Source organism: Diabrotica virgifera, chromosome 9, assembly GCF_917563875.1.
Source record: "Diabrotica virgifera virgifera chromosome 9, PGI_DIABVI_V3a".
Classification (NCBI taxonomy): Eukaryota; Metazoa; Arthropoda; class Insecta; order Coleoptera; family Chrysomelidae; genus Diabrotica; species Diabrotica virgifera.
Window position 1 is genome coordinate 158,065,566 of NC_065451.1, and position 16,241 is coordinate 158,081,806.

Sequence of the window (16,241 nt, forward strand, 5' to 3'; positions counted from 1 at the left end):
ATTTAATATTTTCCAAAGAAAACTAGATTTCTAAAAAGAAAATAAATAGCGCCTCCTAGCCGGCATATTACGTAATAGGCTGTTTCCAAATTATAACTATTACATTGACGAAAAAAAGCTGTTTTCAACAAGACCAAGTTGGCAAAAATCGATTAAGCAGAACCAGACTTACAGCGATTTTTTCATAATAAGATTCCCACTCACCCCCACCTCTTATTTGAACAGTAGACTTAAACGTGTGAAATAAAATATGCGCAGAATTGTATGAAGAACACGATAATCGGATTTTCAGTGCTATTTTTTGATATTCTATTACGCCCTCTAGCGGTGGACTTACAATTATGAAAATAATTTCCAAGCTTTTCTCGAGGCAACTTTTGTTATAATTTTTTTTCCAAAGCTGTACTATAAACGGTTCCTGAGATATGGTCGAGAGCCATTCTTATTGGGACACCCGGTACATGGAGATACGTAAAGTAGAATTAGGGATAGAAGTGGAAGCTTTCTAAAATTGAATTTAACTTGTTGCTACTTGGAATTATTTCGAACCATTGTAGGGCAAATGCATACTTGAATAGTCAAACATTTTCTATTATGGGCGTAGCAAGGCTATCCTAACACTCACTATATTCCTAATTCCTAACCTAACAATAATTATATTCGTTGGTTTTCTGTTCCATAAAATGTTTATAGTTGGTTTGTATTTTAGGTTGTTGCCAGGAGGAAAACCAAATGAAAATTATGGAGACGTTATATTCATATAAAAGAACATATACAGATCATCACATTGAAGGAAAAATGTTAAATAAAAATGGGAACGTTGAGACTGCTGGACATAGATCTTACAAATGTGAAATTTGTTTCAAGCAATTTACTGCAAAAAGTAGTTTAGAAGCTCATTTGAGAGTGCACACTGAAGAAAAACTGTACAAGTGTGAAACTTGTTTAAAACAGTTTAGTAAAGCAAGTAACTTCAGACTCCATTTGAGAGTGCACACTGGAGAAAAACCGTTCATGTGTGAATATTGTTTAAAACAGTTTAGTCAAGCAGGTGCTTTGAAAAAACACTTGAGAGTGCACACTGGAGAAAAACCGTACAAGTGTGAAATTTGTTTGAAACAGTTTAGTCAAGCAGGTTCTTTGAAAAAACACTTGAGAGTGCACACTGGAGAAAAACCGTACAAGTGTGAAATTTGTTTGAAACAGTTTAGTGCATCATGTAGTTTGAAAACACATTTGAGAGTGCACACTGGAGAAACACCTTACAAGTGTGAAACTTGTTTTCAACAGTTTGGTCGAGCAGGTTCTTTGAAAATACATTTGAGAGTGCACACTGGAGAAAAACCGTTCAAGTGTGAAATTTGTTTAAAGCAATTTGTTACAACAAGTGACATGAAGAACCATTTGGGAGTGCACACTGGAGAAAAACCGTACAAGTGTGAAATTTGTTTTAAACAGTTTAGGAAATCAGATCATTTAAAAAAACACTTGAGAGTGCACACTGGAGAAAAACCGTTCAAGTGTGAAACTTGTTTTCAACAGTTTGGTCGAGCAGGTTCTTTGAAAATACATTTGAGAGTGCACACTGGAGAAAAACCGTTCAAGTGTGAAATTTGTTTTAAACAGTTTTCTATACCAGATAGTTTGAAAAAACATTTGAGAGTGCACACTGGAGAAAAACCGTTTAAGTGTGAAATTTGTTTTAAACAGTTTAGTGCATCAGGTAGTTTGAAAGCACATTTGAGAGTGCACACTGGTGAAAAACCGTTCAAGTGTGAAATTTGTTTTAAACAGTTTAGTGCATCAGGTAGTTTGAAAACACATTTGAGAGTGCACAAAGTGTGAAATTTGTTTAAAGCAATTTGTTACAACAAGTGAAATGAAGAACCATTTGGGAGTGCACACTGGAGAAAAACGGTACAAGTGTGAAATTTGTTTTAAACAGTTTAGTAAATCAGATCATTTGAAAACACATTTGAGAGTGCACACTGGAGATAAACCTTACCAGTGCGCTATTTGTTTAAAGCAATTTAGTGAAAAAAGTCATTTGAAACTACACTTAAGAGTGCACACTGGAGAAAAACCGCTCAAATGTGAAATTTGTTTTAAACAGTTTTCGACAGCAATTAGTTTGAAACATCATTTGAAATTGCACAGTGACACTGAAGTTAAACTTTAGGAGTGTGAAATTTATTTAAAACAATTAAATCGGTCATTCCAAAAAGTGCATAAGTCCACAATTTTGAGACATAACTTTTTGAGCGGAATCGATTCCTTTTAAGATAAATTCACGTTGTGTGCAAAAACGACACCAGTGTTTATAGAATAATATGTCGAAATATTCTACCAAAATTTATTTTATTTATTTATTTATTAGACGGGAAACCCCCATTACAAAGAATAATATGTAGTACATTTTTGATTAAAGGCTATATAGCTTAGTCTAAATAGCATCCTATTAAAAAAAGCTTAAAAGATTCATATAGGTACATATATACACATACAAAATCAACAAAAGGTTATTTAAATAATAAATCCATTAGGTACGTAAGATATCACTAGTAAACTGGTACATATGTAATAGCTATATAACATTAAAATGTTTCCAAAAGAGTTCTCTTAAATGACTGCAAAGAGTTATTAAACACATCCACCCACCATCCAATCTATCTTCTATATTCAAAAACTCTAGGGATCGATCCATGAATGAGTGTCTACCATAATTTGTTGCATGAAAGCCAATAAAAATAAGTTATTTTGTGGAAGCATTCTCTGTGGAACAGCAAATTTCATTTGTGAAAGAATTTCTGGACATAATATCGTCGCACTAGAACAATACTAGGATATCTTCAAATATTTGACTTTTGAGTTATCTGCTCTATCTGATGTAAAATTTCATAAGCTATCTGGAGAGATACTAAGATTTGTTCAATCGGCTGCTTTGTGGTGTTTATGAGCAATATCTTAATATTGCACTAGTTGATTTGTTGGAAATACCTGGGTTAAAAGGAAGATATCTTAAAATTCCTTTTTATTATCCGATTAATATTTGCCTTTTCTCATCATACTTGTCGTGAAATACCCGGACATTCCCATATGTTTTAGTCTAGCCCCACATCTGCATTACGATTTTTTTAACATATCTGTCTTTTTAAGTTGTCTTAGTATTTTACTAGCAAACTTGCCTGACTATTTCACCGAATATGGCAAAGAAAATTTTAAATTAACCTGTTTTTTTAAGTTGTCTCTCTATTTCCCTAACTAAGCTTCAAAAATAAGGATTATTTGAGTAAATGTCCGAGTATATCCCCACGCTCACCTACGAGTTCGTGGATGAGTCGGTCAGTTACAGTAAAGTTGTTCACTTTCACTGGTCAGTTCAAGTTGCTCTCCGACTGCAATAGAGTGCGGATGCTAGAAGTCGTTTTTTAAATTCCTTATCGTGGGGCATACCCAAAATGAGGGTGACTCTATGCATTCCTGCATAGAGTCTGCCAAAAAAAGAGCTTTACTGAGTGGACCTATTTCAACTACACAGGAAATGGCAATGATCATAAAATTAACCAAAAAAAAACAGGAAAGCCTTACATGGTTAATAATCTTCAATTTTATGGTATTTTAGATTGGAAAAAGTAGCGATTAAAAAATATTCGCGGAAGTTTTGTTTTCAATTTATTATTGTTTATTGAGTGGAATTTTAGTATAAATGATTTAACCAGTTGGTAATATTTGATTTTATTTTATAAATTTATGTAATAATATATGCTATTTCTTGAAGTTTCAGTAAAAAATAAAAAATTACAATACCTACTGAATAAATTAAAACGTTAATAAATTCATTTTTTAGTAAAATTGTGGCTTATTTCCCATAAAAAATACGTAACCTACTGCATTGTTGTGCAAATAATTATTGTGTAAAGATAACTTGAAAAATTAATGAAACAAGACAAAGTGGTCAAGTGCGTCAAAAAATAGTGTAAGAGTGGGATATTTTTAAATGCTAATAATAGTAACAAAATTAATTGTTGAAAAATAGAATTGGTGAAATACTAGGATAAGATGAAGAAAAATAAAGATTTTTTAAAGAATATTACAAAAAATAAATACAATACTAGGAAGACTTCGACACTTAGCAAAGATAAATTGTATATATCAAAAATTTGTTCAAGTTGCAATGGGTGGGAAAAGCTCTCAATGCTGATCAGTTAGAGTATGGAGAACAGGCCTACGTTATTGAAGTTATTGACAGGCAGCTTTAATATCAACATTTTAAAATTAGTTGCAATCTTACAGGGTGTTCCATAAGATGGTGGCAGACCAAACTTATGTTTTTTTAAATAGAACACCCTGTATTTTATTTTAAATTTGAAATCTGCTTTACTTCCACATCACAACAATGTAAAGTTTTATATATAAGTATAACCAATATTACCTGAAAATCGTATCAAGTTTAACTCCCTGTATAATTAAAAAGGATTACAAAAACATTGAGCTATTGCAACCATAGTTTTTAATAATTTTTAAAAATTATAAAACATATTCGTTTTTATAATATTCGTTAAATCAAATATAGGGTAAGTCAAAATGCAAGTACATTATCTGCTTGGTAATTTTAAATAGAACACCCTGTATTTTATATCACTATCGAAAAGTACTAATATCGTACTTCAAATTTTATGAAGTACTCCCTATACCTAAAGTTATCAGTTTTCTAGATATTTTTATTTTTCCATCAAAGTATTAATTTGGTAGATATTTTAACGTTTACCAATAATTATTGTGAGTTGGCCATGATTGATTTGTCAGAAACTGACAGTTTGACATTAACTAGTAATTTTAACTTATCTTACTTAAGTAAGGTGTTCAAAATGACCTACCAAAACATCTATGCATACTTGAAAGCGGTCATTGAAAGAGTTGCTTACATTACTAAGCATTTGTAAAGAAATATTTTGAAATGCAATTCGAATTCTATTTTTCATATCATCCCTTGTATTTTATATACTTCGTTCTTAACGTAACCCCAAAAAAATGATTTTATTGAAATCTGGTGACCTTAAGTGCCACCTTACCGGTCCATCCCTTCCGATCCATCTTTCACCAAACTGATCATTAAGTTCACCACGTACTAATTCGTTGTGGTGCGCAGGAGCACCGTCATGTAGAAACCACATTTGTTCACGTATATTAAGTCATTGATTATAAATATTCCATGTAGTTATTAATCAATGATTAAGTGGAACCTCTTCTAATAATATCGGTTTATCGGTTTAATCGTAATATTTCTAATTATAATTCATCAAAATTTCCCACAGAGGAATTTATTCCATTACGATTAAATAATGAAAATTTTTTGATATCCCAGCTTTGCATTCTCAGTTAAGTGTCATTTATGAAACAACTGACATTAATGATAAAGAAATACCCATAAATCTGGAATTTCTTTATAACTACTGGTTTAAACAAGTCACTGTGTGAAGTGGTCAAGTTGTGTGGTGTGAATTAGTACTACCAACTATCCCAGCCACAGGTGTATCAGTTGAACGAAGTTTTGCAGTATTAAGATGCATTAAGAGTTTCAAATTAAGCCAGTATATTAAGCCAATCTGAAAGTATTTCGCGCATGTGTGTGTCTAATCTTCGGCGCGCGCACTTCGCGGTTCGTCTCGTGATTGAATAGTCCGAGAGCTCGATACATCACACTCCTCCCTCCTAGATGAATTTACTCATAGTCCTCCAAATACTTTGGAGGTTTTCTTATTCGAGCGGGTGGCTTCTTGACTTCAGAGACCTGCTCTCCAAGTTCTGGTTCTGGATCTACCAAATCGTAGGGATGCGGGAAAAGCTGTGGCGGAGTTTCGCGTATTCCCGTTTCCATCGAGGTTGACGGTGTAACTTCGTCTGTGGTTTCCTGGTGACATACACGAGTTCTTATTTGGTCAGAATGACGACGCAAAATTTTACCATCAGGTGTTTGAACTTTGTAGCTTAATAGTCAGGTGGTTTCAATTATTTTGGAAGGAAGCCACTTTTGACCAGGAGTAAATGACCTTGCAAATACAGTCTCGTTTTCGTGAAAAACTCTGGACCCTACTTCCTTAGGATATTTGATCTCTTGCTTGGCTAGCATCTCTTCCCTAAAATCAGGCTGTAGACGATCAAAAAGTGGGCCTAACTTCCGCCCCATTAATATTTTGGATGGGCATCTCCCTGTCGCACAATGGGGTGTAAGGTGCTGAGTAAGGAGATATCTGTGCAATGCTACTTGTATGTTGGTTTGTTCATTGCTATCTGTCATTTTCTTAAGTGCATTTTTTACATTTTGTACCATGCGTTCCGCTTGCCCATTACTACTTGGATGGTACGGTGCAACCAATGCTTGTCTAATAAGGTTTTTCTTTAAAAAATCTTGGAACTCAGCCGACGTAAAACTAGTTCCGTTATCCGATACCACAACATCTGGGATGCCATGAGTGGCAAATAAACCGCGTAAAATGTCTATGGTCACAGCACTAGAGGTATTTGGAACGATTTTTACCTCCAACCACTTTGAATATGAGTCTATGATTATCAGAAACATTTTTCCTTTAAATGGACCGGCAAAATCGAGGTGTATCCTTGTCCATGGAGCTCTGGCCCACTCCCAAGGATGGATTGGAGCCTTTTTTGGCATATTTCTAGACTCCTGGCACTCGCTGCAAGTATTTACTAGGTGTTCAATTTGCTTGTCGAGATTTGGCCACCACACATATGAGGGTACCAGTGACTTCATTTTTACGATTCCAGGGTGTGCTGAGTGTAGCAAATTCAGTATTGTTTTCCTCTCTCCGAGTGGAACTATTACCCTTGTACCCCATAACAGGCAGTCTTGATAACAGCTAATTTCGTGTTTACGTTGTAGATAAGGAGTATATTCGTCTGAAAATTTAATTTTCTCCTCAGGCCCGCCTTTCCATGCCCACTGCAAAACTTTAGATAACACTGGGTCCTTCTTAGTTTCACTCGCGATGTCTTTGGCACAGATTAGTTTTTCTGAGATGTTCTCGAGCATCAAAACGTCATCTGAGTTTGGCGGTTCTGGCGCCTTTACCTTTTGTGGCAACCTGCTCAGAGCATCTGCATTTTTGCACCCGGTATGTAGCATAATTCGTAATCATATGCAGATAACATAAGAGCCCATCTAAGCATTCTGGGTGACAGTATCTCTGGAACACCTTTTTTTGGATTAAAAATACCCAGCAATGGTTTATGGTCCGTTTTTATGCTTATTCTCCTGCCATATACATGGAATTTTTTAACGCCCGATATTATGGCCAGTGCTTCTTTGTCGATTTGGGCGAAGTTTCGTTCTGCAGACGATAGAGTACAACTATGGTACGCTACTGGATATTCGCGTCCCTCATCATCGCGCTGGCTAAGCACACAACCGACCCCGTAAGGGCTAGCATCACACGTCAAAAATAAATCCTTCCGTTCACTGTAATGTCCCAACACCGGTTCTTTTGCCAAAATGTCTTTTAATAATTCAAAAGATCTTTGTTCCTTGAAACGCCACTGCCAAGGAACGTCCTTTTGGAGCAGTGCATGTAACGGATTTGCAATAGTTGCCTTGTCTTTTAGGAAAGCATGATAAAAATTTAAAAGTCCAAGAAAAGCTTGTAATTCGGTTTTATTAGTCGGAGCAGGCGCATTGGTGATGGCCGCGATTTTGTCTTTAGTGGGACGTAAACCGTCTTCACTAATTTGAAACCCGAGAAACTCTATTGTCTTTGTTCGAAAAACGCACTTTTCCTTGCGCAAATGCCGTCTTTCTGGAAACGCGTTAATACTGCGCGCACTTTTGAGTCAAGTCTATTTCTGAGATACCTACTATTAGAATGTCATCGTAATACGGTAGTACACCTGAAATACCCGTTAATCTAGTGTCTATGAATTTTTGAAAAATTTGTGGAGCCACGGATATACCGAACTGTAAACGATTGCATTTAAAAGCCCCCTTATGCGTAATAATTGTTTGTGCTTCCGCAGCTTGGCGGTTGACACTTAACTGCAGATAAGCTTGCGCCATGTCTAGTTTTGCAAACACTTTACCGCCCGCGAGAGTGGATAAAATGTTCTGTACCGCTGGCACTGAGTAAGGTTCTGGATTTAGCGCTAAGTTCAATGTAGACTTGTAATCGCCGCAGATCCGAACCTCTCCGTTGTCTTTGCAAACGGTCACAATTGGGGTGCACCATTTTGGGTGTGTAATCGGCTCTAAAACACCCTGCGCTATAAGCCTGTCCAATTCAGCTTCAATCTTGTCTTTTAGTGCAAAGGGAACTTTGCGCGCTTTAAGCATAATTGGCCTTACATTTTTGTCTAAAGAAAAACTTACTGGGGGACCCCGTTAAGATCCCAAATCCGTGTTAAATACATCTGGGTATTCTTCTGGATAATTAATAATGGAATAAATCTGACTTACCCCTGCTATGGTTAATCCTAACCTCTCAAACCAGTTTCTACCCAGAAGGCTGGCGCGGTTTCCTTCCGTGACTATAAGTGGAAGCTTGGCTGACCGTTGACCCCTTTGCACCTCCACTAGACACTGACCCAGTACGGGTATCACTGTATTTTGATAATCGCGTAGAATAACACTGGATTGATTTAATTTAGGTCGATTTTCACTAAATATTTTATGGTAGGTCGATTTGCTAATCACTGAGAAACTTGCGCCCGAATCAACCTCCATTTTCACATTTTTGTCATTGAGTAGCACGTCTACTAAATATTTACCGGTAATGCTATCAGACGTCACGTTAAATAACGAAAAATTATAGTCGCTACTTTGATAACAAACACTTTGAGTATTTCTCGAAACCGGCTCGGTATTTGATGTCGATTCCTCGGTAGTCTGATGCACTTTGCATCTTTGATTTTGGTCTTTCTTTTTACCAAAACAAGCTATTTCAATGTGTCCAATTTTCCTACAAAATATACAAGTTGATTTAATGTGTTCACAATGTTCAGGAGAATGTTCCTTTTCGCACCGAAAACACTTTTTCCGTTCGCGATCAGCTGATTTTTGTCTAGATTGTCCTGGCTGATTTATACGAAAACTTACTGCGTTCACCTCTGTGTTCAACTCACTCTCCCTTAACACCTGCAAACTTTGAACAGCCACTTCATGTGCCAGGCACATGTCTTGTGCGTCTTTAAGTTTTAACTTTTCTGTGGCGAGCAACTTTTGCTGTAAGGTCTCATCAAAAATCCCACAGACTAATCTATCTCGTAGCATTGTGTCCAGGGCAGTTCCGAAACTACATGGCTCTGCCAATTTTCGCAATTCTTTTAGATACACAGAAATTGTTTCATCAGTTTGCTGATTTCGCCTATAAAACTTGAATCTGCAGACAATTTCAGACGTTTTTGGCGCAAAATGTTTTTTCAACTCTGCAGTGATCTCTTCGTAGCTAGAATCAGTAGCAACCAAAGACTTTATAATTTCATAAGTATTTGCCCCACACAGACTCAGAAATGTGGCTCTTTTCTTCTCTGAATCGGTAATATTATTGGCCTTGAAGAAAAAATCCATACGTTCGACGTAGGAGTCCCAATTTTTTGGCTCACTAATATTGAAGTTTTCGATGTTCCCGTAAGCTGCCATGTTGTCTTATTATTTATCTCCCGGAATGAACAAGAACAAAGCACTTAAATCCCATTTATCTACGTCGCCAATTTTATGTACGAGTACAATTTCATGTACGAGCCTGAGTTGTTATAATATATAATTAATACAACAGTATTTTGAACACTACTCGTTTATTTAGGTGTATTTACGTGAATATATCAATTACAGGTTAAGGTTAACAACAACAATAGCCAGTATATTAAGCCAATCTGAAAGTATTTCGCGCATGTGTGTGTCTAATCTTCGGCGCGCGCACTTCGCGGTTCGTCTCGTGATCGAATAGTCCGAGAGCTCGATACATCACAGTTTGGTACATTCCAACGGAATATGGACCTAGTTACTCGACAGGCGCGTAGATAGGTTTTTTTTTAGGGGGGGTACTTATAGTATCTTATTTTAAGTGCCGAGAGCAATTCTTTGCGCCAGGTACCACGCTCAAACAGCTAGGTAAATTTGAACTTTTATTAAAGTTTATTTACACAAGAAAATACAGAAGTAACAAACAAAAATCATTAAAAACCTGTCTTTATCAGTCAATAATAAAAAAATACAAATCAACATATAATTAAACAAACATAACACGAACTCATTTTATATATGTTATATATTCTAGGTAAAAGTAAAACAAAATCAATTCCACTATTAGGTAATATAGGTAAAATAACTTAAAATGCAAAACTCATCATTAGGTATATTTAACAAAATATTACACCACAGTAACTAGATTATGAAACATAGTCAATTTTTCTTGTCCGTTGCTTTGAAAACCTATCAATAACAGCATCGATATTTATTTCAATATCTCTGTGTATATTTAATAAACTTAATCCAACTAGTCTTTCCTGACACATCGTAGACCGTAACCATGATTATAGTCTCTTAAGTGTGGAAAATGATCTTTCAGCACTTGCCACACTTACCGGCATAACAGAAATTATCTGCATGAGTGTATATATGGTGGGAAATATTTCGTTACTGCAAAGCAGCAAGGTATCTAACGCTGTCGCTGGCAAATCATTTGTTTTATTTTCTATTCCTTTCCATTTATTTATCCAGAGCGCTATTTCCGATTCCAACAAATCTGATAAAAATTCTACGGAATCATTTCTAAATTAACTAAGATATTCGGAAACCTTTTTTACTAGAAACTTTAAATCATTATCGCTCTGGTTTAAAACATTAACCGGTATTAAGTTGTTTATATCTAAAATTTCGAAAAGATCTGAATTGAAACGAAACTCGAGGTCTTAGAATATGTTTTCTAAAAGGGGTATAAAAACTGACACTCTAAAATATTCTTCAGGATTTTTTGTTTCAATATTACTGCGATAAATTTGTCTGGCATTGATTCTTGGCAGTAATATTGGAAAATCTAATTTTTGATGAACTTTCGTTACTTCTTCAAAAATACCTTTAAACACATTTTCAGCATCCTCTCTTTTTTTATGAAATACTAATAATATATCGTTTACTAAAGATCGAGCAGAAATTTTGTCCAAACTTTTAGCCTGCAAAGATTTACTTAAACTTACAGTTATATTTAAAACATGGGACAAGCAATGGAGAACAACTACAAAATTTGTTTTTAGCATTGTATCCAATAATCTTTGAGCTTTTGAAGATGATTGAAAATCTTTCCACTGCGTTATTAGTTGCAAAGTTTCTATGATATTTTCAAAAGAAACTTTGAACCTAAGAATAGCTGTATGGCGTTCTGTCCATCTGGTTTCGCATAAGCTTTCCGAAGCAGATGAGTTCGTGAATTTCAAAACGTTATGTATTTTAGACGATGCGTTGAAAAAGGCAATGGTTTCTTTAATGGTACCTACCGCGTTACGAATATCTTGGACATTGCTAGATTTTGATAGGGATAAATTAAGTGAATGGCTGTAACAAGGACATTTGCAAGCATTCTTTAACATTTTTTGAATTTCGGTAACTGCCCTTTTTTGTTCAGACAACATAACACTACAAGTGTCTGCGCCAATCCCGACGCAATTCTCAAACGGCAAACCAATCTTATTTAAAAATGAAACAACTGTTTTTCCCAGTAGTTCACCCGTTAAAACTGGCTCTTTTGTAAAATCATCATAATTATTTTTATGACAATCGATGAATCCTACAAAGTCCTCGCGAAGAATATTTTCCGGATCTAAATATCTTATTAAAATTGACATTTGCGATACCTTACTAATATCAGTTGTTTCATCGAAAATCACACTATAAAACTTACTTCATTTAGCACGGAATTAATTCATTTTGCACGGTAGGACTTATGTACTTATTTCGGGAAGTTGCGGTTTCAAAATGAGATTTCAATTTTAAATCATCACCACACGTCTGAATACGGTGGCGGATGATTTCTCTTAAATTGCCCTCATTTACCTCCGAGGATTTTGACAATTCTGACTCAGTTCTCTAACCGCGAAATGTTATACCCTGTTTTCCCAAAAAAAAACGATGCTGTTGATGATAGGTTTCAATTTTTCCCTGTTCTCTTTTACTTGGGCCAATCGTCCAGAACTAAGAATGTTTGATATTTCCCTTTCAGGGTTATTAAAAGTTATTAAAAAATTATCTCCAATTAAAACAGCATCTTTGTGATACTTATTTGCGGCATGTGATAACAAATCCCCATCTTTTCCAAATAACTTTGAAAATTTCTTTATAGGAATAGTTACCAAACTTTTAAGAGGAATATTTTTATGCATCCCTCCTGTTCTTGCAAATAAAACACAATATTTACAGAACAGTCCCCCATTTGACTTCGAATAGACTAGCCAGTTAAATGATTTAAAATGGTTAAAAGATAAATAACATTTTTTTTCTTTTTGTTTTTTTACATGAACTGAAAATGGAAATTTAAATTTGTGGTCTGGAACAAAAGAGTTTTTTAATATATTTACTTTTTCTAGGTCGGTTATGTTTGTTTGGTTGACATACTGTCCAATTCTACTTCTTCTCCAAACTTTCCCGCTTCAGGATTATCTGTTCCTTCAATGGCACTGGCTTGCGATTCCTGCGAAACTGCAACGTTTTTTATTGCTTCAATAATAAATTCTTTACTTGGCCCCGCTTCATTTTCTATTTCTGGTTGTTTAGTTTTCTTAACAAAAAAATAATCCAAGGAGGGCTGGTTCTTTCGCTTGCTCATTTTTAGGGAACTATAGGTATATCCACAACCTGTTGATATAAAACTCCGTATAAACTTCCAATTTAAAAAAAAAATAACAACTTACAACAATAATCTAAGATGTGGCTCATGGGTCGTGTAGGGTAGAATACGTAGGAATAAGTAGTTTGCCAGGTTTATGTGTTACACAAACGCAAAATGGCAAAGTATTTCACTCACTTACAGTTTATAATTCTACAATGTATTCATTAACACAATCCCTCCGCGATAATAGAATAAGGAAAATAGGTTATATTTGTATAAATTAAACAGTAACGATATTCTGCTCGACTCTGCTAACACGCGACTGTTGAGTAGTGTTGAGTGACTGAGTGTTGTCTGTTCTCTCCATAGAAATAATAATATGTTCAGTGTTCAGTGGTTCTCTCTTGGCCCGACTACCTGAGCTGCAACGCAACGAGCGATTACGTCGGTTACATAGGCGAAAGATTTAATGGTGAAACCAGTGGCGGGCTGTGGTCGCGTTATAGTTGACATTTTAAAACTTAAAAGACAATGTAATAAAAATTGGTTTTTAAGCGAATAAGATTGAATTTTTTTTGATGAGGGAAGTGTATCATTAATTTCTCCTACATCTTTTAGTATTTTATTGCTTCTATTAGAATGCTTCTTAGGGGGGGTACTGTCACCCAGGGGTACTGTCCCCCCTATCTACGCCGGTGTTACTCGATAGGAGTAATACTAATAGAAAGTAAAAAATGTATACCATTTTTATTCAGTTGCAATGCGAAGGCAAAACTGTTTTAATTTTCACTTAGTTCAGAGAGCGCAAACCAGCACTCTAAATCGACGATTTTCGCCTCTTATTAGACTTATTTCGCATCATCAGAAAACTTTGACTTTTATTTAGCAGATGTCGCTAGACACCTACTACCATCACGTCAGTTGCAATACGAGGACTAGCTCGCGGAAGATTTTCACTTGGGGCAGAGATAAGCAAACGTCGAAAATCGCAAACGAAGTATAAAAGAATTTTGTTGTAATGGGGTAGTTGACTAACTGGAGGTGAGGGTTGACTTGGTAAAACACTATTTGTTCATACTTTATTTATTTAATCACTTGCTAATTAGAACAGTAACTAGTTGGTGGACGAAAGTCTATATTCTAACTACCTTGATGGTTGAATAATGAATGCTGAATAATGAATGATCTCTTTCTTTACTTGTTACGTATCTATAATCAATCTCAATTGTTTATTATGATTGTTGGCACGATTCGACCTAATGAAATAATTATATCAAAATAGCTGACTGGGTGTTCTTGAAACAAGTGCATTATATTGGGAAATCTGTGTCACCTAGTTATTTACAACAGGCAATGTTTGTTTTAAGATATTTAAAAATTAAATGAATATGAGTTGCTTTTATTTTGGAATGATAATATAAATCCTGTACAGAAGCATAAGCAAACGAAGAGGCGAAAATCGTCAATTGAGAGTGCTGATTTGCCCCCTCTGAATAAAAATGGTATACATTTTTACTTTATTAACATTTTATCTTCAATTGATTGACCATTTTTAATAATGACAAAACTAAACACATTAATCTTTACTGACAGTTATGACCAACGTAAAAATTTCGTATATTCCTTTGTTTTCTCTTCTAGTAAAATGTTTATAGTTTGTTTTTATTTTAGGTTTAACCCAGGAAGAGAACAAATTGAAAATAATTGAACCATTACATTTGTCTCATAAAGGAAAGTATACAGGACATCACATTGAAGGAAAAATACTAAATAAAAATATGAATGTTGAGACTGGGCAGAAACCTTACACATGTGAAATTTGTTTCAAGCAATTTACTGCAAAAAGTAGTTTAAAAACACATTTGAGACTGCACACTGGAGAAAAACCGTACAAGTGTAAAACTTGTTTTAAACAGTTTAGTCACGCAAATAGTTTGAAAACCCATTTGAGAATGCACACTGGAGAGAAACCTTACAAGTGTGAAATTTGTTTTAAGCAATTTAATCAAGGCAGTAATTTGAAAATACACTTAAGAGTGCACACTGAAGAAAAACCGCACAAGTGTGAAACTTGTTTTAAACAGTTTAGTAAAGCAGGTAATTTCAGAAATCATTTGAGAGTGCACACTGGAGAAAAACCGTACAAGTGTGAAATTTGTTTTAAACAGTTTAGTGAAGCAGGTAGTTTGAAAACACATTTGAGATTGCACACTGGAGAAAAACCATACAAGTGTGAAATTTGTTTAAAGCAATTTATTAAAGCAGATGATTTGAAGAGACACAATAGAGTGCACACTGGGGAAAAACCGTACAAGTGTGAAGCTTGTTTTAAACAGTTTAGTGAAGCAGGTAATTTCAGAAATCATTTGAGAGTGCACACTGGAGAAAAACCGTACAAGTGTGAAACTTGTTTTAAACAGTTTGGTCAAGCGGGTGCTTTGAAAATGCATTTGAGAGTTCACACTGGAGAAAAACCGTACAAGTGTGAAATCTGTTTAAAGCAATTTAGTAATGCAGGTGATTTGAAAAGACACAATAGAATGCACACTGGAGAAACACCGTACAAGTGTGAAACTTGTTTTAAACAGTTTAGTGAAGCAGGTAATTTCAGAAATCATTTGAGAGTGCACACTGGAGAAAAACTGTACAAGTGTGAAATTTGTTTTAAACAGTTTAGTGAAGCAGGTAGTTTGAAAACACATTTGAGATTGCACACTGGAGAAAAACCGTACAAGTGTGAAATTTGTTTAAAGCAATTTACTGCAAAATGTACTTTAAGAGCTCATTTGAGAGTGCACACTGATGAGAAAAAAATTCACATTCACAAGAATTCACAAAAATCCACATAAAAAAAGATTCACATAAACTTAATTTCACATATATACAGTAGGTATATGTTGCAAATGAAAGGAATAAATTCGTAATTTCACAAGCTAGTAGCAATCTGATTCTCGAAGCGTGAACATGTACCGTCATTAAAAGCGCTAGAGAACTTCCTTATCGTAAAACTACCTAATTAACTAGTAATTATCTTATCAGCATCAAAAAATTGTTAAAGTGAAAAGTAACAAAAACCAAGTGATTAGTGAAACAAACAAAAGAAATATGTTCCCTTCGGGGAACTTATTAGGATTTGATAATAATGGCCAACCAATTTATCAACAAATGAATACTATACAGGATGTCCCAACAATAAATAACCAGAACCAGTCAAACCAAACAGCAGTAAAACCGCAAGTACCATTTTTGTATTTTAATCAAACACCATCTAACCAGATAACAAATCAAATGTCATGCTCAAACCAAATACCTATTCCAACCCAAATAGCTATACCAAACCAAGTACAATTTCCTAGTCAATCAACTGCACAAAATATTCAAAACACTCAAAACCCTATTCAGTCACAATACACA

The 16,241-nt window shown here is 34.9% G+C and overlaps 1 protein-coding gene across 5 annotated transcripts in view; it reads left to right on the forward strand.

The window, feature by feature from the left end:
- The window catches only part of LOC126891744 (zinc finger protein 271-like), a 235,120-nt gene extending 219,183 nt beyond the window's left edge, over window positions 1-15,937 (forward strand). The window contains exon 4 of one of the 5 annotated variants that reach the window (XR_007700532.1): window positions 2,487-2,613. Coding sequence is in view for 4 of the 5 variants with exons in the window: in XM_050661021.1 (XP_050516978.1) it covers window positions 14,499-15,676 (1,178 nt within the window). In the remaining variant the exon portion in view is untranslated. Of the gene's footprint in view, window positions 1-709; window positions 2,614-14,498 lie in introns of those variants that run through there. The other 4 variants (XM_050661017.1, XM_050661019.1, XM_050661021.1 and 1 more) reach the window with 4 other exon arrangements.
- Window positions 15,938-16,241: the final 304 nt, after the last annotated feature.